General features: G+C 37.4%; 3 protein-coding genes across 5 annotated transcripts; 2 read left to right on the forward strand and 1 right to left on the reverse strand.

The window, feature by feature from the left end:
- Positions 1–51: 51 nt before the first annotated feature.
- On the reverse strand, positions 52–6,436 carry dcaf17 (ddb1 and cul4 associated factor 17). The gene is made up of 15 exons (XM_077536196.1): positions 6,326–6,436; positions 5,340–5,509; positions 5,157–5,260; positions 4,795–4,885; positions 4,578–4,714; positions 4,415–4,493; positions 4,170–4,259; positions 3,987–4,094; positions 3,027–3,129; positions 2,771–2,913; positions 2,329–2,438; positions 1,809–1,896; positions 1,616–1,699; positions 357–512; positions 52–292 (listed from the first exon to the last, which is right to left on the reverse strand). The coding sequence occupies exons 2-15, from the start codon at positions 5,472–5,474 to the stop codon at positions 185–187; spliced, it is 1,536 nt and encodes a 511-aa protein (XP_077392322.1). The 5' UTR covers positions 5,475–5,509; positions 6,326–6,436; the 3' UTR covers positions 52–184.
- Positions 5,932–9,362, forward strand: mettl8 (methyltransferase 8, methylcytidine). 2 transcript variants are annotated; one of them, XM_077536197.1, is made up of 10 exons: positions 5,932–6,051; positions 6,706–6,862; positions 7,027–7,118; positions 7,210–7,514; positions 7,784–7,833; positions 7,972–8,032; positions 8,466–8,599; positions 8,689–8,795; positions 8,891–8,956; positions 9,045–9,360. In XM_077536197.1, the coding sequence occupies exons 2-10, from the start codon at positions 6,711–6,713 to the stop codon at positions 9,194–9,196; spliced, it is 1,119 nt and encodes a 372-aa protein (XP_077392323.1). In that variant the 5' UTR covers positions 5,932–6,051; positions 6,706–6,710; the 3' UTR covers positions 9,197–9,360. The 2 variants fall into 2 exon arrangements, with proteins under 2 accessions (XP_077392323.1, XP_077392324.1); XM_077536198.1 differs by having other exon boundaries at positions 5,991–6,117; positions 9,045–9,362.
- Positions 9,363–9,945: 583 nt separating this feature from the next.
- On the forward strand, positions 9,946–23,488 carry tlk1a (tousled-like kinase 1a). 2 transcript variants are annotated; one of them, XM_077536194.1, is made up of 22 exons: positions 9,946–10,278; positions 12,923–13,044; positions 13,138–13,209; positions 14,112–14,150; positions 14,638–14,713; positions 14,802–14,845; positions 15,006–15,101; positions 15,178–15,270; positions 15,377–15,469; positions 15,579–15,689; positions 15,763–15,899; positions 16,092–16,280; positions 17,671–17,737; positions 18,014–18,111; positions 19,280–19,361; positions 19,432–19,523; positions 19,614–19,703; positions 19,810–19,979; positions 20,720–20,855; positions 20,934–21,045; positions 21,112–21,219; positions 22,516–23,488. In XM_077536194.1, the coding sequence occupies exons 2-22, from the start codon at positions 12,928–12,930 to the stop codon at positions 22,684–22,686; spliced, it is 2,193 nt and encodes a 730-aa protein (XP_077392320.1). In that variant the 5' UTR covers positions 9,946–10,278; positions 12,923–12,927; the 3' UTR covers positions 22,687–23,488. The 2 variants fall into 2 exon arrangements, with proteins under 2 accessions (XP_077392320.1, XP_077392321.1); XM_077536195.1 differs by lacking the exon at positions 14,112–14,150.
- The last annotated feature ends 98 nt before the right edge of the window (positions 23,489–23,586 follow it).

Raw genomic sequence — 23,586 nt, forward strand, 5'->3', positions numbered from 1 at the left:
AAATTGTTAGATCAATCAATCTATTAAAAACTAGAATAAAAAAATAATTATGGTTAAAAGAAAATGTTTTTATTAAAAAAAAAAAAAAAATCAATCCAAATGTACGAAACTAACATTGTACAAAGTAACATATTGTAACAAAAAGTAAAAAAAAAAAAAGAAATCTCAAATTTCACAGTTGGTTCTATTTGGTAGGTGTCTTGAGCTTGTAAATGTGGCAGCAGACATTGGTGTTCTTTTGTTCAATATGAACAATTGTGTCCTTGTCGAAGATCAGGTCATGTCGGTAAGTCTGAAACCAAAGATGACGTTTCACCTCAGCACGTTGACACACTTATGTGTAGTTAGTTACTCACCTCATCCCATGGTTCCAACAGATCAACAGTCTTCAGTAACTGCCCACTCTGGTTGTCATGCAGTCGGACCTGAGCTTTTCCCTCCTCGTCTGTACCGTTGGTGACCACCACTGCCAAAAGGTCCAGCTCGTCCTCATATATTACCGTACGGAAAGTCTGAAACATTTGTTGTAGTTTTTTGTTTTTTTTAATGTTTTCTGTCAACATGATTTATTTACTGGTAGCACCTGGTCCATTTGTTTCAGAATCCCATGTAGACCAAAACACAGTGCATCTATGTATGCGACTATAACTTACTTTTAGCTGTCTTTTTTTTATTTGATATCCTACCAATAAGCAATAATTCTGGCCCCCACAAACCAGTTATGTGCCCCTAAGGCACACAGATGAATCATGTGACTTTAAGAAAGCAACGCTCATTTCATCTAGTTGTGCACACACAAAAAAAAAAAAAAAAAAAAAAAAAAATTCTGTAGAATTAACATCTTCCAATCCAAATGACTATTGGCAACATAAAGAGCTGCAAAAGTATTTCATAGGTGATGGATGATGCAATGGGCTATAATAGAATTGAACACAATAGAATAGCCTCTATTGTGATTGTGGTGCACAACCAAATTGGAATGCTACTCCTTGTTTTGATTGGAGGGGGAAAAAATGAATAAAAACCCGAACAAAAACAGTTGGGTCAAAAATAAACCAAATTGGGCCATAAAGACAGCAAGACAACTTGTTGGGTTATATAATTAACCGAAAAAGTTGGGCTAAATAAATAAACAAACCACAAAACAATTTTTAGGCAGATTTTTTTTCCTCCCAAAACAAAAATTTTTTTGCAGAATCGTTTTGTTTTGATTGTTCTGTACAAAGCAACTAAATTTTTGGGGTGGCTTGTACAAAACAACCAAATTCAGAAAAAAAGAAATCGTAAAAAAAAAAATATATATATATATATTCATTTGACCTAACTTGGTGCCTTTTTGACTAATTTTTTTTTTTTTTTACCCAACTGTTTTTGAGGAAAACTATGGCAAATTAGCAAAATGCAGTAGAAGAAATTTGAAAAATAAAAATGAAGAATAATTTACATAACACGAAATACAATAAGGAAGAAGCTGTCTCTGAGTCTTGTTTGTTACAAGAACATCAGAAAGGAGTTTGGTGAAATGAAAACAACAGCTGCCGTGATTGTTTGTAAAAAGAAGAACTCAAAATAGCCATTGATTGCTATCAGTCTGGAGCTAAAAGTATTTTCATACCTCCTGATCAGGGTCATCATCGAGCTGTTGGGATCTTCTCTTCACTACGCGACCTGATGAGGTGACACTGACTTGCGAGGTAGACTGCAGTAGGTTCATATAATAAAACAAAAATATGATATTTTTAAGATTAAGGAGCGTTAAGTGAATGAAAAACATTCATCCATAGTCCATATCAAAGCAAAACACTTACAATGTTGTTCCGATGAGTTACCATTGAGAAGTCTTCTACTACTTTTGATGGCAATCCGCTGTTCAATTCACCAAGGATTTTAAGAACACTGGGAGGAGGAAAAAAAAATTCCATTCAGCAAAAAATACCAACAGCCGCTAAATGAACTGTACACTTCTGAAGTGTACTATAGAAATGCTTATTGGATATTTCATCAGAGGACAATGAGAACAATAAAATGTATTTTTTCAATTATTCTTTTTTAACTGACACTAAAAGAGAGGTCTTAAATTCACGATATGCTTATTTATGTACTTGGAATTTGCATTCGGAGAAACCTGCACTGTCATATTGAGGGATCTAATATTTATTTTAAAGTATTAAACGACAAAGGGACTAAAACCACAACAAAACAGAGTTACGTCAAATGAACAACTTTCTGACAATGTCACTCAAAGATGATCATTAGAATAGATTTCCAGTTGTCTGTCTGTGTTAAAGCTCATTAAGATTGTGCAGGCTGTTTCTTTGCACTACTCACTTTATAGTGCTGGGCCCCGCATGAATGATTCTTCCTGAGTCATCAGGATGGAAGAAAATGGCATCTCTCTCTAGAGAGTAACAGCTCATATTCTGTATTCCATTTATGGCCTAGATTGATTTCAAAAGAGAAAATGTCTTTTAGCTCGGCCACATTATGAAGTGCACAGTGTAGATTAAGGAGGAAACTACTCAATAAGGGATCCAGAGTAAATGGAAAGAAGTGGAACAGCTTTGAGAAGAGGGACAAAAGCAAATGTCAAAAACAACTGTCCCCTCACCCACTTAAGCTGACATTTTCCTTGGGTGCTGACCAATTCACCATTGGTTTTGTATTATAGTACAAATACACGGAAAACCCTGGCCAGCTAAACAGTAATAATTTGTATAATGTTTAATCATATGTCCCAATTTTCCTCCTATTAAAATGTTGTTTCTGATACCATAGTGCTGTCTTTGAGTGAGCGGAAGTGGTGAGTCCCTTGGTGACGTTTTTGTGGTGGTGTGTGAATATAATGCCAAGGAAAGCCTCCAATCTGCACACCATTACTGGAGCAGGACACCTCAAAAAGCACCGGAGGGCAATCTATGTCATCAGAGTAAAAAAAAAAAAAAAAAAAAAAAAAAAAAAAAAAAAAATCTTATTTGGTGGCCAAGGATCTACAACAAATCTTTTACCACAAACTATATGAAACGTACCTGTGATCTGGATATTTACGGGAATGCCAAATGGAACATCTCCCACTGTTTTGCCATTGAGCAGTGAACTTGGCTTTCCAAGCGTTAATTTCTCCACCAGGTACTACACAAGAAAACACTTACTTGGTGTTAGACATTTGGACCAAAAAGAAAGAACAGTTTACTAAAATATATGTTATACAGTAAATGTAGATTTAACCTGATGGCAAAATTGCCACCGTTTTTTTTTTTTTTTTTTTTTATTTTTATTTTTTTAACTTTTTTCAGAAAACAAGGGATAAAAACACTATCAACAAACAAGAATCGTTGCCTCGATCCAACCTTGGTGGATTATCATGAGTTGGATGACTGATATTCTACACAGACATAAAGAAAAAACAATTTTTAGCAAGCATGGTGGTATATTTTTTTGCTGTTATGACAGTAAGTTAAAAATGACTAATTATGCTATTAGGCTAACGATACAAGGGTGGAGGCCCTATGGCCATCCACCTGAGTGCATGTAGAATTTATTTGAACTACTATCACTTAACAGTATCAAGATTGGCTGACAGTCAGCCAGTTAACATCCAGCTGCTAACCTGTGCTCACAACAGCCTGAGCCAACCCTACAAACTTATTTTCTGACTCCCACGTCACTCACCAGGCTAGGACCCACCTTAAAAAGTTACACACTCAAAGAAAGACACAGAATGTGGATGGAAACAGCGGACAACAATACTTGCTCTATACATGAACATGCAAAAGTAAATGTTTATCAGATTACTCAATTAATCAACAGGATAGTCGGTATGATAATCAAGTCTAAATATATTCGATAGCTACAGCTATAGATTATTGCAACCTAATGGCACCAACTGGTATTATTTTCCTCAAAAAGAAAAAGAGGCCATTATTTGAATAAATACTTTAAGTAAAAAATGTAGGATTACAATAACCTATAAGATAGAACATACACACCTTTTGCACAATGTGCTCAAAGCTAAACAGCTTCATTGCCTTTCTGCTATAGGATACAGCCAGGACACCCTGTGATAAATCAACGTCAATAATGCCGTTCCCGAATACCTGAAAGATTTAAATGGATATCTTCATACCACACCCCTGCTATTCAAAACATGTTAAGAGGGCAAACATACAAACCTGTTTGTTGACTTCCATCATCCCCACAATTTGTAAGGGGAAAACTTCAAATATGGCCAGATGCATCACTGTATTCTGGGTGATACCAGCCTGGTAAAAGAAGACAAAAAAAAAATAGTGCAGTTAATCACCCTGCGCTTGATTAACTTTGTGATTATGACACTTGTGTCCACAGTTACAGATTATAACCAAACTACAAATTACAGAGACAAATTTTGGCATTGTCAAAAACACATAATTTGTACCTGCTGTGCTAGTGGTGTGCCTTTGTTTTGAACAGATTTAACGTAAAAAATCTCCTGAGAAACATCCCAGCTCAGGTACCTTAAGAATAAAAAGAATAGCAACATGAAGCGCAAATACAGCACAAAACAGCCAACCACCAAAGGCGAAATGTTTTCCATTTACCTGAACGTGTGTTTTGAAGAGAGAAAAACTCTCTCCAGCTCCTGTCCTGTTGAGTCTGATAAGCGATACAACCAATTATTGGCTGTCAAAAACAAGAGACTGGGCTTGTGATCAGAAGGAGATGCTAATGTGGTTTCCTGCCAATAAAACAAATTTGCACTTATAGTCAACATAAAGGTACTACAACAACAATGTAATGATATTGGCATCAACTTACAAGTGAACTCTGGCACAGCAGGGTGTCTTCAAATTTATCAATTTTAGATCGTTTAGGCAAATTGTAGAGCGCATGAGGCTCGGAATGGACACTGAAAAGTTCATTAAGTTATAATACTGTTGTTAGTTCACAATGAATAAGCTAAGCATAAAGTTTTCTTTTCCAATTTAGCATCCATTTAATCAAAAGAACAAAATGTGAAAACATGATTCAAAACTTAAATTATACTGACAATATGCAAACTATATATATTCATGACAGTCAGCTCATTTAGAGCAGAAAAACTGATATTACTTGAAATGTTATGATAAAATATAGCATGATATCTATTAGTACCACTAACGACAAAGATTTGTACTCACCAGCTGTAGCACTTCAGGTAATTTTCCAGGTATATTTTACCATTTTCATACAATATTGTGGATTTAGAGGTCTTGCTCCACACTTTGCAAAAATCCCTATTATCCTGAATTAGGACAACAGACAAAAAATAATTAAACAGAAATAGCTACATTTAAGTAGCACTGCATTTTGTTTTCCATTACCTCTAAAAGAATGCCTCTTAGGACCTTCGTATTGAGCCTTGTGAGAGTCCCACCATCTGTGATACCTCGTCCTCTCCAGCTCAACACCTCAGCAGCGTTTACATTCCTTTTTTTTCTCCAGTAAAGTGCCATCATCTGGTGGCATATCTCTCAACCTTTCAAGAGAGCATCTGCAAGAAAACAAGAAACAATTTAATGCCCCTAATAGCTCCAATTTCCTTCTGCATTGAACGCATCGAAAGCAATCAACACAGCAAGCATACAACATTTGTGACACTCAGTGGACACCTAAAGGCATGCAGCTAAGGCATGTAAACACTGCAATGCAATTCTGCAAGTACTGTACTTTTTTAACTACAGGGTTAAAAAGAAAGTCAGTGGAAACTACTGTGCACGCACAAATCAAATGCCCATCATCGTCATTAAAGAATCCTCCAACCTTGTGTTCCTATGACATAACATTCATTCCTCAATTCATTTGAGCCATCAATCAAAAAAAAAATCACGCCTTTTTTTTAATGTAATTTTTCTCCATGGAAGTTAATGTGTTCGTCGTCATAAAGTGTACCTTCATTAGTTGAGTATTACACTAGCACTATACTACGGAGTCAATCGTCCACCAGGCAACACAAACGATAGACCATGTACGCATGCGCACTGGCTCCTGCTCCAAGTGATTGCTACTCCACACAATACTACAGCCAAACCGGGGGTGATTATTGTTTTGTTTGTCACTTTGACGATTTATAACCGATTGCGTTTGGAAGAAATATCCCAGGTCTGAGAACACTCTTGTCGTGAGATCGCGAATATATCTAGATTAATTTAGCGACGTTAGCTAAAGAAAGAAGAGGCATTAACTTGTCGCCGGGTTGAGCTAATTCGAAATGCATTCTATCGCATTTATTAGACCCAGGCTAGCAAGAAAGATTACGAAAACAGACGATGGTAAAAGTGCACTTGGTGACGTATATATTTTACCGTACCAGCTTCGGATGATTTAGTTTATTGTCCTCTATCGTCTTGTTTTGGAAGCTGGCCGTCTTCTACTTTCATCGTCACACGGCAACGCGACAACGGAAGTCTCACTATTGACACCAACTGGAAGGAAGTGTAACAGCATAAATAAAAAATGTGATTCTCACTTGCTCAAATACGTAACAAAAAATAAAGAATAAAAAATATCCAATATGTATCAAAACAGTAATCATATATAACTCACAGTAGAAAAATATGTTACATTACTGTCTCTACTTTTTTACATTTTCAGGAGTACATAGCCTATACAGCAGTATACTGCAATAAAACACAGTGCCCGTTGTTTTTGGGGAAAATATGTTAAATGTTTTCCTGTTTTTTTTTGCAGTTTAAATGCATCAATTTCGGAGCCTCTATTTAGCCACACTGGAGAAAGTCTTCAGCAGACTGTTTACACGTTTGAAGAGCACTGGAAGAAGACCCTCAGCTCCACTGGGTTCGAGGATTCTGACCAATCCTGATGACATCTTTCAGCACAATATGTGGTCAGTGATTCATTGGACCATTATGAGCCAGAATCTTTAAAATATTATTGTATTTGAGTCTTATTGAGGAAGTGTGATTGAAGTTCAAAGTTGATATCCAATGTATTTTTAAATCTAATCAGTGAAACGTGTTTTCCTTTAATTGCATAATTCTGAATGATTAGGGATCATGTGCAATGGACAGAGGCGGACAAAGATAATGCACAGTTGAAAGCTGCCGAAAACTCCAAGGTGCACATTCCATTAGCAGAACAAGGCAAGAATGTGTTTAAATAAAAATGTCAAAGCCATTACCTAGCAGATTGGTTCAAAAGGTGTGACATTATTCTTAAATATCTTGTCCACAGGCAAATATGATACAGAAGCTTGCGACTACTGGGATAAGTTTTATGCACTACACAAGCGTAAATTCTTCAAAGATCGCAAGTGGCTGCTTCTGGAATTCCCAGAACTGCTCGCGTCAGATTCAAAAAGCCAAGAGAATGGCTTTGATGGGGAGGTGGATACCAGACTTCAGCAACACCGCAGTCACACACACTTTGACTGTACCTCAAACCATCAGCGCATGTGTCAAGATGCAGAACTGGAAACAATTGAAGCAGCCTTGCGGGTTTCTTACCCTGGACAACACGCCTCTTTTAGGATATTGGAGGTTTTGCAAAATATTATTTTGTGACTATTTTTAGTTTGTTTTTATGTCAGTACGGTGGATGAGCTGTTTGCGCATATTGTCCCTAAGTATAAATGTGAGCGTAGGCTCTAGCTTACCCACTATGCTAACAAGAATAAGCAGTATCGAAAATGAATATTTTTACACCCAGGGATACAAGTTAAATTACAATAATTAGTCAAATGAAAACATTTTTTTGTTAAATAAATGTGCAGTATGCACTTTGTGTAACATACTGTATATCTTTACAGGTTGGATGTGGGGTTGGCAACAGTGTATTTCCAATTATTAATAATATCAAGTAAGTGTTGCATAAAAACGTACTTAAATCTACATTACTTTAACGTCTTCACAAGGTTTTGTATGTTCCTAATCTCATATTTGACATATTGTGAGCATAATATTCTTGTCTATAATTAACTTTTAATTTTGTTCACAGGGAAAACGGTGCATTTTTATACTGTTGTGACTTTTCCCCACATGCTATTCAGCTGTTGAAGGTAAGGACACTGTTACATTTACATGTTGTAGTAATAATTTGAATATACAGTAGCTTTTTTAACTTGTACATGCATTATGGTATATTCTTGGATAAAAAATATCAGTGTTACCCATCAGTACAGTACAACAAACAGCATCTTCATTTATAATATCTGCTGAAAATATATGACTTATCTGCATTTGATGAATAATAATAATAAATATATTTATATAGCACCTTTCAAGCAATACAGCACAAAGTGCTCTATGAACAATCATTGGGATGAAAGGTTCAATTAATGCTATACTGTCCAGAGTTAGACTTTAATGACCAATGAAGTTTATGTTAAATGAATGAATACAATAATAATAAATGATGATGATGATGATAATGAATACAATTTTGGATTAATTTTGAACATACCGGTAACTGATTTTGTCCCCCTCTCACAGAGCCATCCCGACTACGACCACTCTGTGTGCCACACGTTTGTGCATAATATTTGTGAGGGCTCCCTTCCCTTTCCTCCACAGAGTCTGGATGTTATTCTTGCAGTTTTTGTACTCTCCTCCATTCATCCAGACAGGTGGGTGAAAATTACTGGAAAAATGCAGTATTAATTGCTGTGTACATTGTAGCTAATGTTTGTAGATAAATAAAACTTCATCTATACAGGCTGCAAGGGGTCGTTAATCGGCTGTCCTCCTATCTGAAATTTGGAGGGATTTTCCTTTTTCGTGATTATGGAAGATATGACATGTCACAACTCAGGTTTAAGAAGGGTGAGTCATGGACTGTTGGTCACGCTTTTGACAGTCCCGTTTATATAATGCCTTGTGTAGATGTAGTCTATTAATAGGTATCTTTTTGCATTTAGGTCGGTGCTTGTCCGACAATTTCTATGTGCGAAGAGATGGAACCTGTGTTTATTTTTTCACAAAAGGTATAGAAAACTAAAACGTGGAAACTGGAGCATTCCTTGTTCAAATTAATATACTACAACCCTGTGTGACTGTGTTTCTTCTTCACAGACGAAGTTCATAGATTATTTTCCAATGCTGGATTGGAAGAAGTTCAGAATCTGGAGGATCGGCGAATTCAAGTTAACAGAGCAAAAAAAGTTTCAATGCACCGAGTGTGGATGCAGAGCAAGTATAGGAAATCACATCCAGTTAACACATAGGCTGCAATGGATGCCGTGTGGGCAACATTTAACACATAATATGGTGCTATACAACGCTAACGAGAACAACATTAAAGTTTGTGAGTAGAAGCGCTGCAGGATTGGTGACCACTGCTCAATGCCATTGGACACCCCCCTTTTATTATCTTCAATAAAGTAGTTATCAAAAATGTTGACTTGTTTACTACTTTGGTGTGACTTTACATTAACATTTCAGTGACGTGTAAAAGTTACTATTAGACTGATCAATGGGCAATTTCAAACATCAAGGCATTTCTGACATTTCTGCAATGTAACGCAATGCAAATGCTGCCCAAACCAAATGGCACATTGAATTGCTTTTTCCTGCAACTAGCATACAAACAAGGCAGACTAGTAATTTCATCACATTTTGAAATCAAAATAATCCTCACAAATCAAATTACAACAATCCAAAATCATATTTTCACCGAGTAAGTCCGCCATTTTGACTTGTAGCATAAGCAAGCATTAAAAAAAAAAAAAAAAAAAAAAGGCAAATGTTACATTTTAAAATTATATATTTTAAAGTATTTTTTGTGCGTGCTTTAGAACCGACTTGTGAAATCAAACTGCACAAGATATATTTATATAGTTTATTTTACCAATGAAGTTATTTTATTTTTTTTTATTTTTGGTGATTGTTTGAATTTGTTTCATCTTTTTGTTGTTGTTGAGACGGGAAAAAACAAAAACGAACTTTTAATTTTTGCACACGATGCGTGACGTCGTCTTCCACTTGAGGACCGAGAGAGGTAGCCCACGACACGACACACAAGTACACGTACCGAGTCGTGAAGTGGTTTGTACTACACTAACCAACTTAAGAATTAGCACCTTTCTCCGGTGGTTTCGCCCCTAATCGCGACTAGTAATTCCACTGCCGGCGGGTGAGGGAATGTACCGGCCCGGAGGCGTCAACTCCACCGGAGAAAAGTAGCTTGATGAGTGTCCAAAGTAGTGGAAGTTTGGAGGGGCCGCCATCTTTGGTCCCAGCTCTCCACGTCCTCAACACGGACCGTGTTTTCAGCAACATATCACCGCGGTGCTGAAGGCCCTTTAAGGTATTGTGGAACGTTTTGCGTGGTGATTAATGTGTGTTTCTCCCCCTGGGTCTTGATTTTAGGGGATGGCAGATCGGGAAGGAAATTGTAGCGAGACAACGGAGTGAATACGCTTAGTGGTGAATGTAAGCAGAATGTCGGCTCCAAAGTCCATTGAGGCTTTTTGGCTACTAGCTAGCGACACCAAAGCATCGTCTTTTCCAGAGCTCGGGATTGTGATTATTACCTGTCAAAGAATTGCACCCATACCGTCGACGGGTTTTAATGAGTAGGTAAGGTTGCGATTGTTGTGGATGCACGCAGCCATGTTAAGCATGCACCTTTTGCATGCGCTAGTCAAGTTAACGATGAAGGTAAAGGGGAAAAAATGTGGGGACAAAGCAATGTCTGTGCTGATGGTTACCGATGTATCTATCAGCAGTTGGCATGCTTGTATATAGGACATGCACCATTGTGTGTCGCTTGTCGTGCCACAACATGACGTCTATCATCACTTTGCACCATGCTCGGCATTTTAACAATACATGTGGCTAATGCTAAAATAAATGACTTTAGCCTTACGTGACCTTTTATCAAAGCTGCCAGGGGTTACTTGCTAAATAGGATGTCACTGCTACAAAGCCACAAATTAACACCATTTTAAGTTCAAAGCGGACACGTTTAGCCTTTGCATCCTTTCCTGTAAATGTTGACACAAATGGGGGCTTCTGAATGACATTACCGGTCCATATCCCAAAGATGGAGTTATGTTAAACAATGACATTTCGTTGTATCATAGTTACACGTTCAATGCAATGAACTTCTTGGAAGTTGGCCATTAATTAATGCCAGAGCTTTTTAGGACTTTCTCAAGTGTCTCTGCCATAAACAGGTGGTCACTGTGCTGAGCAGCATGGAGTTAAAATGACATTCACAGCCATGGCTTGTAAGGGTTCAACCGCTTGTTCTTGCAGGGGCTTGAATATAGATAATTCTCATACACAGAGAGGCCTTCAGGGTAAACCTTTATAAAACACATTGCTGGTTTGTATTAATGTGTCGGAAACTTACTGGGTCAAAGGCAATGTGTTGTATTCCTATCTCATTGTAGCTTCAGTTGCACTGAAGAGGCCTTAGAGAAAGTGTAAAAATGGCATCTTTGTCTCCGCCATATAAACAGCATTTTAACCCGTTCAGATAAAAACCTTCACAAGAAAACCTGGAGCAGTTCTATTGACTTTAGGAGCATAAATCGCTAGTCGTATCAGTTGTAAATCATTGCAACCGCTGTAGTAGCTAGCAAAATAATGAGTCAGCAAGTTCTTTAGAAATCTTGGTAGAAGTGAATATGCACACCCATCCCCCATTTAACAAATTTCTACTCTTTCCATTGTCTCACTGAAACAGCAACAGAGATAATTAAAAAAAAAAAAAAAAACACACAAGGTGGCTTGTACCTTTCCCCCCCACTCAGTAATCGTACTAGTTGTAAGATTTATCAGCCTCAATTACATTGTCCTTGCCCCAAGTTTGTTGGTTTTCCTCCTGCCTATTGTTTTAGATATTAGTGATCATGTTTAAATTGTGGTGTACATTGTGTTACACTGCTGCAGCTGATGGTTTCACAAGCAATATAGACTGCAAATTCATTTGGTAATAGAGTAGTGGAATTTAGAAATTGGAGTCCATTGATAACTTGATAACACTAGTGAGTAGGGTATAAATAGTCTGCAATGTGCCAAAAGTATCTTAATCCAAAAGATTACCTCATACGCTCAAAGTGAATAATACCAGATGATTTACAATCTGAGGAAAGCATGTTTACATCACAAACTAATAGGGCTGACTTGGTTTCTGTCATGAAGTATAAAATTCAAGTGCTTTTGTCAACTTTGATGAGTGTGTGATTTATTATGTAGTCATGGTAAATCTAGGCTGAGAGTGCTCTCAGCGGTCGTCGGGTGATTTAAGAATTGGCAATAGAGCTGAAGTTGACTGCTTTGCATATACAAAAACAATGTGGATGTGAGTAGAATAGGGTTTGACATAATCTACAACAAATGTTGACTATTGAGAGAACCAATACTCAGAGGCATATATAGGATGAATAATTGTTCTTCTGTCAATGTCCACTGCTGATATATTTTTGCATACAGAACACAGGTCAAAGTGTTAAAATTAGTAATAATGATGAAATAATATATCCAAAGGTAACTTGCACTGTATTGTATTGAGATATGTATACTTTAAGTTTAAAAAAAGCTTAGTCTTTTGCAAAGCCACTGTCCAGCTTGATCTGCAGATACAAAATGGTTGCATCATTACCACACAGGTTTACTGAGGCTGCAGAGATGCTGGTGCCCTGGGAGCTCACGCAATAGCCTAATAAGAATTAATTATTCATCCTTGACTTGCTGTCGAAACATTGGTCCTGGACCTCACAGACATTTGTGCTTAGCAATGTGACTTGTTACGTGCACCTTGCAGTGTCAACAGGAGACAGTATGACAAAAAGCGTGCTTGATGGCGAAGCGTTCTTATTACTGCTTTTATTACAACGCTGCGGTCGTCTGCTTTTTGCTCTTGAGTGTGTTTTCCAGGGCTCCAATTAAACAATATTCTCTGCTAACCCAGATGTGCTGTTTATTGTCGCTAATGTTTGCAGGCGCCATGGAGGAGCTACACAGCCTGGACCCCCGCAGACAGGAGCTGCTGGAGGCTCGATTTATGGGCGGGGTCAGCGGCAGCACTGGTGGCAGCACTGGTAGTGCAAGTGGAGGAACCAAAGTGAGACCTTAAATTATTTCTTATAAATAAAATAAAACGATCTCGATCATTTGTTATGGTGTGTGATCTAATTTACAACACTTTTCATTCTAGGGTTTGACCAATAACGAATGTTCAAACCATAGTTTTGGAAGCTTGGGATCTTCAAGCGACAAAGAATCAGAGGTACCAAAAAAATATCAAAAAATAAATCTTGACAATATGTTCTATGCAGCCCCAATAGTCTAATAATAATAGTATTCTGGTTAATACTGCATTAGTAGAATATGAGTTAAGCAGCAAGATCCAGCTGTTTTTATCAATATTAGAAGGCGGTCATTTTGCTACTTGCCGTCTAGTGAAAATGACATCACAGTTGCTCAGGTCTCAGGTAACAGCCAATCACAGCTTCAGAAAACAGGTGAGCTGTGATTGGTCGTTGCCTGAGCAACTGTGACGTCCTCTTCAGTCGACGGCAAGTGGCAAAATGGCTGCCCCCTGAGATGGATAAAAACTGCTGGATTTTGCTGCATAACGCATATTCTACAAATGTAATATGAATCTTAACATTGTTTAGACTAGTAGGCTCACATGTAACATATTATTGTCAAGAAATGTTTAAGGTTGACTTCAACTTTAAGTTTTATTTTTGAATTTATGGTCAGTACGTCAATGAATTGTGGCGCTCCGGTTCCTCCTATGTTTCAATTCCTCCACCATTACGTGTGTAACTCATTTTAGCTCACGTCTATTTGTGTGCCTGTCAAAACAACCATGTTGTGGTTTGGAGTTCTAAGCGTTGAAACTTCCTCATCAAGCCAAGTAATACTTCCTTAACTTATTTTCAGGTATTGACTTTCTAGAACAATATGTTCATTTATTTATGGTAATTTCAAACTGCAATTTAGTAATACATGATAAATGATTGAACTAAAATGAGCTGACAAATAAGGTTTTGTTTTGATTTTGTGGTCATGAAATGGTGGTAGATTTTTCTTAAGATAATTTGCAGACGACCACCGAAGCTGGAAATGGATTTAAGATGTGATGTAAATAGAGCTTCCATCTGTTGTTTCTTTTATTTTTAGGGTTCAGATGTGAAAAGAGGCGGTTCACCAGCTTACTCGGTGAGTTCAGGGTCAGAATGAAATATATCCTTAATTGCATGAGCCTAAAGTGATGCTTAATCTTTTGTTTTCACACTCTATAAAATACAGTCATCCTTTTTAATGGTGAACTGAATGTCAATTTTCACTTTGAATTATCAGCAATGCTTCCCACAAGGAAAACAAATGTTATCTATTTTTTATTTTTTTTATTTTTATTTATTTTATTTTTTTTTTCCACTCTAGTGCAGGTTTACATCAACTACGATTATATAACTGATGAGTTTGCCAGGGAAAGTGTAGGTAATTACCCAGCAGCTTGGCGCAGGTGTTGTTATAGAAGAATCAGTCTAAAGCAGCACTGTTGTTTTTCAAAAAGACAAGCAAGTCATTGCGAAGCTGCTCCCATGTGTAGTTATACATGACGGTTGTGTGTGACAAAAAAGTTTAGAGAGTCTGTGTCATAATTTTTGTTGTTTTTTAAATGAAATAATGTATCTTTATTCAGACTCCAGAGAAGAAGCAGTCTGAAACACCCAGAGGCAGAAAAAGAAAACCTGACGTTCAATCAGAGAGTAGCCAAGGCAAGTATCTTTTTGTTACTCTCTCATTACAACGTATGTAAAAATAAATATGTCTAACATCACGTTCCATTTGCTTTCCTCTCCCTAGGAAAGACAACTGTGCGCTGCCCCAAAATAAGTGATTATTTTGACGTAAGTTTTCCATTGTGTTTGTAAGGAAATGCTGAGAGGGAAAAAAAAAGCAGATTGGCAAAGCAAAAAGAAGCACGAGCAGATCTGCTACTCAAGTGTTGTCAATGATGCTATTTGTTCAGTCTTTGTCCTATTTTTTTTTTTTTTTTTGTCCTTGTAGTTCCAGGGAGGGAACGGGTCCAGCCCGGTGAGAGGCCTCCCACCTGCGATCCGTTCCCCTCAGAATTCTCACTCGCACTCCGCTCAGGGCATTGCTGTAAGTTTTGTCCAACACATCTGCGCTGTGAACCATTTGGAGTTTGGCTTTCTCAACACAAATGTTTTCTCTTCAGTTGCAGGGTAGACAAAATAGCTCCTCTCCCACCAGTCTGTCTCTTGGTGACCACATGGCACATCCAAAACAACTAGGCGTTAAGTTTGTTCAGGTGAGAGACGCTTTCTGGTCGTCATGCCCACGTCGCAGTTTTTTTAAGCTACTTTTGTCGAACGCTTTCCACTTTTTTTTTTTTTTTTTTTTCCTTCGGCAACCAGACTGACCTCACAGTGTTGAAGCTGGCTGCCCTTGAAAGCACTAAGAATCTCGACCTTGAGAAGAAGGAGGGGAGAATAGATGATTTGTTACGGGTATGCAGCCAACTTTAGACACATTGCTAAAACAAAACATTTATTTATTTTAATGACAAAACTGTATGATTTGATGATTTGTGCGTAATGAATAATTTCTCCTTTACAGGCAAACTGCGATCTCAGGAGACAGATAGACGAACAACAAAAATTACTTGAAAAATACAAGGAACGCTTGAATAAATGCATCACCATGAGCAAGAAACTACTCATAGAAAAGGTACACGGCAATTTGGCTCTACGTTTGATGTTGTGTAACGTTAGTTGCTAACGTGTTTGTTATGGCGCGGCAGAGCAACCAAGAGAAGCAGGCCTGTCGAGAGAAAAGCATGCAGGATCGTCTCCGTTTGGGCCATTTCACCACAGTGAGACACGGAGCATCGTTCACCGAACAGTGGACAGACGGCTACGCCTTCCAGAACCTCGTCAAGTGAGACACAGTGTTGACATTGCGCATGTCCTTGAGCTGATACCATTTTCATTTATTATTCATTTGCTGAGAATTGCAATCACAAATGCTGTAGATATTGTCGAACAAACTGCTATTCTTAGTATGTTTTTTTAACTGTCTAAAAGTCTTAAACGTGTAGTTGTATCAAACAAAATCCCATTTCCTTTTCAGACAGCAAGAGTCGATCAATCAACAAAGGGAGGACATCGAGAGGCAGAGAAAACTGCTTGCCAAGAGGAAACCACCTTCGTCCAACAACTCACAAGCGCCCGTGACAAACTCTGAGCCAAAGCAACGCAAAACCAAGGCAGTGAATGGAGCAGAAAGTGATCCTTTCCTGAAACCGAGCCTACCTCAGCTGTAAGTAACGCGCGGTTAGGACAGGGCGGTGACTCAAACTTCACTTTCACTTCTCTTTCTGTGATTGTTATTCACATTGCTTTCACACAGGTATGCCTGAGAAAATATTGTCGCAATGTTTTGGGAGAAAGTTCAACATTGAAAACATTCGTGTTGTCACGATAACCAAAATTCTGACATTTAGACGAGACCTATATAAGCACTTCTATATTACTGATACTGTAATTATAACATGACGAAAAAACTAAAACATCAGTAAAAGCAGAAAAAAATGCTGTACTGAATAAGGTACGCCACAGTGCACTCATCCAGTTTTAGTTCCACATGCAAATACTTTACATATTTGAAGAAGTGATTAATTAGATCCACCTCTCTTTATTGAGAACTGTTCAATATCTGTGCTGAAGTACCGGTACTAAAGATACGTTGTTACATTTTTGATGGTGATGTATCGCCACCCTAATAAACATAGAAAATGTTTAGTTTTGTTTTCAGCATACGGGTCGCTAAAATCTGTAAACTATTCTTTAGTAAATGGTAAATGGTACTTCATTTATGTAGTGCTATTCCACCTTATGAGGCCCTCAAAGCACTAAATGCTAAAATGCTAAAAGTAGAAAGTAAGTGACACAAAATTTGAGTCAGTGGCTATTTTTGGCTTCAACTTTAGAAAACAGTCCAAGGCCGAAAGATATTGAAAATGGTACTTGCGTACCTTTTTTTTGTGTACCACATGTAAAGCAAATTCAGTCATCTTCACAGGTCTGGCTGCTTAATTGTAATTTGTAACATAACTGAGTAAATTAGTCTTGTAATTAATGCTGTCAAAGTTAAAATGTTAACACATTGATTAATCACAAAAAATATCACATTAATCATGTATTAACGTAGATTGATTGCACTGTAATTTTGACCGCAGATGATCTTTTAGCTTGACAGCGGCTGGTTACGTTAAAAGTAGCGCAGGTTGTGTTTGAGCAGTAAACATAACTACATGCATTAAAGTAAAGCATTTAATAAATGTTTGTGTATGACATTCAGAATATTTGTTCAGGTCAAACTACTCAGCTCTTTTTGTTTTTCCATTTCCAAATTATGCAAGTAATTAACTGATTAGAAAATGAGGAGAATGAGCGCGTGCAGTGGATCAAAAAATGTTGAAAACGTCCTCATAACATTAAATGTTGAAAGAATTAACACATGACAGGTGCTCTTCAAATTTGGCGGGCAAAAAAATGTTGATTAAAAAGCCTTATTAATGAAGTAATTAATCAAAATGCTAGGATGCGGTTAATCTGATTTAAAAAGAAATTAAATGTTTGACAGCTCTACTTGTAATGTAAATAAACATGGTCTTTCTTTTCCCTTCTTGTTTCTATCTTTTTGAAAGGCTGACACTAGCTGAGTACCACGAACAGGAGGAGATCTTCAAACTGCGACTTGGACACCTCAAGAAGGTTTGTCAATCAGTGACCATGTCTGTAATTAAATAATCTTGCGGCAAGCAAAACGTGATGAAAAACCACCTCAAGTCTTCAGTATCAGAAAAGTTGAACATAGGTTTTTGGAGAAGTTTCGATTGTTTTTGTGAGAACAAACAAGGCTGTACCCAAGCCATTCGTTAATATTCAACACTGCTCATCAGCTGCGGGCAAGCGGCCTTTGATTGAGCCCCTCTCCTTGTAGTCGCTACTCTGAAGTGTCATGTGATTGTGCACTTGAATCTTTTATAGGAAGAAGCCGAGATCCAGGCGGAGCTGGAGCGTCTGGAGAGGGTCCGCAACCTTCACATTCGGGAACTGAAGAGATTAAATAATGAAGACAGCTCGCAGTGAGTGCGAATGAATGGCTCTTTGCATTGACACCAAAAGAACTTGGCATTCACACAAGGCCGGTGTTCAGGACCAACAATTCAACTAGCAATATTTATGGCCCAAATCATTCTAGGTGGTAGTATAAAAACAAATGGAGCAGCAGTATGTGAAATTCACTTGGCTGTACTAAATAAAAATAATCTGCAGCAGACGTCAATATGACTAGATAATAGAATTTCCCTTAGCATTAATAAAGTGTCTATCCATCATATACAGTACAGAAAGCTATTCAATAAGAGGTTGTAGGTAAAATAAAGGTTTTAGTTATTATTGGCTATTTAGTCACATAACTGCTAAGGATAGACAGATTATCGGCCGGGCTGCTAATCGGCGCTGATATTTTGACAAATATTGGTATCGGCCTTTTTACCAATCTGAAGACCGATAAAGCATATTCAGACCATTTTTCACTGTCTGCGAAGATTTTTTGAAAGCTTTTATTAACCCTGATAAAAACCCCAAATTAATTATTGTTTAAATTTCCACTTTATAAATAATGATGCTGACACTGGGAACTCCCTACACTTTTTATTTAAAAAAAAATATGTTAAAATAACGAAATGTTGAAATTTTGGAAAACTTTATTTACAGTTCAAAAATTTAGGGAACTATTTACTTGTTTAGTATTTAATTTAGTTTAACACATGCTGATGACCCTGGAAGCCCCCTGCAATTTTTATCATTTTTAAACAAAGTTGTCAGTACAGCTTAAAATTAAAAGATTTTATTTTTTAATTAAATTTTGACAGTAATATTTTCTCTTCTACTGCAAATGAATAATACGCTGATGAGCCTGGAAGCTCCCTGCAATTTTTATTTTATTTTTTTTTTAAATAATTTTTAAGAAAAGCTGTCAATATAGTTTAAAATTACGTTTTTTTTTAATTTATTTTATTTTGACACTAATATTTTCTCTTCTACTGCAAATGAATATCGGCTTGAAATATTGGTTATCGTCCTCCTTGACTACTAATAATCGTATCAGTATCGGTCTTGAAAAAGCCATATCGGTCCATCACTAATAACTGCACATTACATTGGTGATATTATTATCAATTTATTTACTACTGATCCGGTCTTTGATTGACGTAACGTGTTTTCTGTCTGTTTGTAATCCATCCGCAGATTTAAAGATCACCCTACGTTGAATGAACGATACCTGCTCTTGCACCTTCTCGGGAGAGGGGGATTTAGTGAAGTTTACAAGGCAAGTTATTAGAAGAAAATTCTGGTTGTGACCAAAAAATATATATATAACAGTCTTCCTTGTCATGCAGGCTTTTGACTTGATCGAGCAAAGATATGCCGCTGTAAAAATCCACCAACTCAACAAAAACTGGAGAGAGGAGAAAAAGGAGAACTACCATAAGTATGTGGGCTCACATTGAAATACACGTCACCTTCAGTATGAAATATTTGCCTGGAGAATTGATCTTCTAATTGCTGGCTTCCTCTACAGGCATGCGTGTCGAGAGTACAGAATACACAAAGAGCTGGACCATCCCAGAATCGTGAAACTTTATGACTACTTCTCACTGGACACAGACACGTTAGTCACCTCGTAAATTGCTAATACTGCTTCGAATCCAGAGCAGGGCTGATGCTTGGCTTTGTGGTTGGACTTGACCTTTTTACTCCGCCGTCTCGTCTGACAGGTTTTGCACTGTTATGGAGTACTGCGACGGCAACGACTTGGATTTCTACTTGAAGCAGCACAAGCTCATGTCGGAGAAGGAGGCTCGGTCCATCGTCATGCAGATTGTGAACGCGCTAAAATATCTGAATGACATTAAACCCCCTATCATCCATTATGACCTTAAGCCAGGTAAATCTTCACGCCTGAATTTGGAACAATTATTTTGTTGGTGTGTGGACCCATGCGTGGGATGAATTAAAAAAAAACAACAACAAAAAAAAAAAAAACACAGAACCATTTAACTGGTTAATAAAAGCACTCTGGCGGCCCAGAGATTGCAAAAAAAATAAATAAATTATTTAAAAAAAATTGGAAATTAATTATTCAAGTCCTTTCATTTTCACTGTATTAACAATAAATGCAGAAACTACACGGTTTTTAAATTAATGGGTACTTTAAATCAATTTAAAAAAAATATATATATATATACAGGACGGGAAAATTACAATATTGTGATTTTCTGTAATGCAATTAAAAAAAAAAAAAAAGTCATACATTCTGGATTCATTACCAATCAACTGAAATATTGCAAGCCTTTTATTATTTTAATATGGCTGATTATGGCTTACAGCTTAAGAAAACTGAAGTATCTTATCTCAAAATATTAGAAAAAAAAAAAAAGCCATAATCAGCAATATTAAAACAATAACAGGCTTGCAATATTTCAGTTGGCAGTATGGATTTTTATGCTTATTTAATTTCACTACAGAAAATAAAGGACTTTATCACAATATTCTCATTTTCTGAGACAATCATGTAAATATAAAAAGTATATTTGCTGTAGTGAAATGATGATCTCATCGCGTGAAATCTGGACCTGTTTAGTTGAAAACAAAAGCTGATATATATCATTGTTTGTCTGTTTTAAGGTAACATCTTGTTAGTGGATGGGACAGCATGTGGCGAAATTAAAATCACTGACTTTGGTTTATCCAAAATCATGGATGACGACAACTACGGCGTGGATGGGATGGACCTGACGTCGCAGGGCGCGGGGACTTATTGGTGAGATGACAAGTCCAATTCGAACGCAAACCGGTGAGCCAAAGTATGCACACGCCCTGAATCTGAATTCTGTGTTAGGTATTTGCCTCCTGAATGTTTCGTGGTTGGGAAAGAGCCTCCAAAGATCTCCAACAAGGTGGACGTGTGGTCTGTCGGTGTCATCTTTTTCCAGTGTCTGTACGGAAAGAAGGTGAGGAGCAAAATAGTTTTGTTCCTCTTTTTGAATGTGTGATGAAGAATTGTTCCTCCTCTTCAGCCATTTGGCCACAATCAGTCACAACAAGACATCCTTCAGGAAAACACCATACTCAAAGCTACTGACGTCCAATTCCCCGTGAAACCTGTTTCAAGTAATGAAGCTAAGGTGTGTTTTTGTTTATTCTTTAGTCAGCCAATGAAAATTGCATACATTGAAATAAAATAACCCACACTTGGTTTTGTTACTAGGGCCCGACCGATTAATCAGCCGCCAATTATAATCAGCTGATTATTGCTCTTCCAACATGGCAGATTATTTTTTCCTTAACGTTATCATCGAAGAATACCGAAGTTTACAACGCTGTGAAAGTACCCTGAATGCACCACTCTGTGTGCGTAGCATTAGCAACTGCGTAACAATAATAATAATAGTGTATGTTAGTCTGGTTATTCTGCTGTCCCTAAGCGTTCTTTAAGATGTTTAACTGTTAAACTAAAAACACACCGATAAGAATTACATCCTCTGAATAGTTAAATACAAAACATGATTCGTTTTTAAAACATCGCTAGCCTAGCGCTAATACTAAAAGTGAAGGGAAGATCACATTCAAATGCTAGCAGGAAGTTAGCATTGACTTGGGGAGTGTTTTTCCTTCAATTAACACATATTCACACACAAATGCTGTGGGTACACATACCCACAGGTAAGATAACACTACGCAAAGGCACAGATTCTTCCCAATGTGTGAAAAATGAGTTATTTTAATAGAATTCTATCTCAACATCTGTACTCACTTTGATGCACAGCACCACACTGCCTCCAAGAGGCTAAAACGCACAAGAACAGTCAGAATTTTTCTTCCTGTTTTTCTAGTTGCTATTATTTTAGTTAATTCTATTTTTTTCAGTTACTATTATTTGTTTATTCTATTATTTCGCTTTCTTATTGTTTTAAATTGTCCTTTCGAGTTATTTAAAGTTGATAGTTCAAGGATTCGATTATTATTATTCTCAAAATTCAAGGATACAAACATCCAAGGCTTTTTTTTTTTTTGTCTTAACACATTTCCACATGACATAGCACGAAATATAATCCCCGAGGTCCCAGGTTAGCCCAGTAAGTCCCAAGAATTGTGAAAATAACACAAGATAAAAATAGCGAAAGTTTGTGCGTGACTCCCATTGAAAAGGAATTGGTTGGGGGCGGATAATTTATATAATATATATATATATATATATATATATATATATATATATATATATATATATATATATATATATATATATATATATATATATATATATATATATATATTTTTTTTTTTAAATGATCAGCAGATTAATCAGTATTGTTTTTCTGCCAAAAATCGGTATCGTCCTCAAAAAATGCTCATCGGTTGGGCCCTAAAAGACCCAAACTACACCTTGACCCCTGACAAAACTGAATTTTGACACCTTTCAGGCCTTTATAAGGCGCTGCCTAGCATACAGGAAGGAAGACCGGATCGGCGTTCACCAGATGGGAAGTGAGCCCTACCTGCTCCCTCACATACGGAGGTCCAGCTCCTCCGGGAATCTCCAGATGAATGCAGCTGGCTCAGGACCGGCTTCATCCAGCATCATCTCATACTGACGGCCTGATACTGTGACGCAGCCTGACCAAGCTCTCGGCGAGCCCAGGAAGCAGCAGGAAGGGCGGGATGACCATGTCTCACCTGCCGGGCCTCGTCTGACTTGATCAACAGATGGACAGGAAAGGAATGTTTAGTTTTGTTTTTTTCAATGAGTAAAGGACATGGGCTTGTCAGCCGCTTTGATAAGACAAAAGCACTGAAACAGACTCCGTACCTTGAAGAAAAATGTGAGTGGACACTGTTGAAACGTTGCAGATGGATGGAGCCTGAGGGAGACTCTGCTGTTTAAGGGTTTAATGTCACAGCAGTTACCAGGATAAATATTTGAGCTGCTTGAAATGAATTTACGTTTATGGAGGACAGTCGCCAAGTAGAATTACTGTTTTCGTGTTCCGTTCCCATTACGTTAGGCTTTAATTTGAGTTTGTTAGCCATGAGAATGTAATGTGTAGCATACAAGGGGCATGTAGTGTCACGTAGGCCGGGGAAGCTTTCAGTACTTCCGTTTCATGCACAAAGTAACCAAATGTAGAATTGTGGCATCAAATCCTATGCAGGAATATTAATACAGATAACTTGGAAAAGTGTATTCTGTACAGTTTGTCTTTGAATTTCGAAATGCAGCAGTAAACATGTACAAAGCGTTAATGTCCACTTGTAAAGGCCTTTTTGGGTGGATTCCTTTTGCTGCTTTTGTTGCTCTTATTTTTTCAAGGGCTGTATATTTCACTTCGGGTACAAATTGTATAGTTCCACTAAGAGTGAATAATAAATGACAGGAATTGTTCCCTCCAAAGTGAACTTGAGTATATGGAGTTCTCTTCATTTCCGTTTCATTCATACGTCATCCATTTGAGTGAAGTGACACCATGTGGCATTGCGGAGAACTACAATCAACT

The sequence above is a fragment of the Festucalex cinctus genome, chromosome 11, assembly GCF_051991245.1.
Source record: "Festucalex cinctus isolate MCC-2025b chromosome 11, RoL_Fcin_1.0, whole genome shotgun sequence".
Classification (NCBI taxonomy): Eukaryota; Metazoa; Chordata; class Actinopteri; order Syngnathiformes; family Syngnathidae; genus Festucalex; species Festucalex cinctus.

Bases quoted from the DNA above. Each gene is read 5' to 3' on its own strand.
- dcaf17 (XM_077536196.1), bottom strand. From the start codon at position 5,474: ATGATGGCACTTTACTGGAGAAAAAAAAGGAATGTAAACGCTGCTGAG. The intron at 4,095-4,169 runs GTTTGTATGTTT...TAAATCTTTCAG, and splicing joins TGATGGAAGTCAACAAACAG to GTATTCGGGAACGGCATTAT. The intron at 293-356 runs GTGAGTAACTAA...CTTTGGTTTCAG, and splicing joins TGTTGGAACCATGGGATGAG to ACTTACCGACATGACCTGAT.
- mettl8 (XM_077536197.1), top strand. From the start codon at position 6,711: ATGCATCAATTTCGGAGCCTCTATTTAGCCACACTGGAGAAAGTCTTC. The intron at 7,515-7,783 runs GTTTTGCAAAAT...ATATCTTTACAG, and splicing joins CCTCTTTTAGGATATTGGAG to GTTGGATGTGGGGTTGGCAA. The intron at 7,834-7,971 runs GTAAGTGTTGCA...TTTTGTTCACAG, and splicing joins CCAATTATTAATAATATCAA to GGAAAACGGTGCATTTTTAT.
- tlk1a (XM_077536194.1), top strand. From the start codon at position 12,928: ATGGAGGAGCTACACAGCCTGGACCCCCGCAGACAGGAGCTGCTGGAG. The intron at 18,112-19,279 runs GTGAGTGCGAAT...ATCCATCCGCAG, and splicing joins AATAATGAAGACAGCTCGCA to ATTTAAAGATCACCCTACGT. The intron at 19,362-19,431 runs GCAAGTTATTAG...CTTGTCATGCAG, and splicing joins GATTTAGTGAAGTTTACAAG to GCTTTTGACTTGATCGAGCA.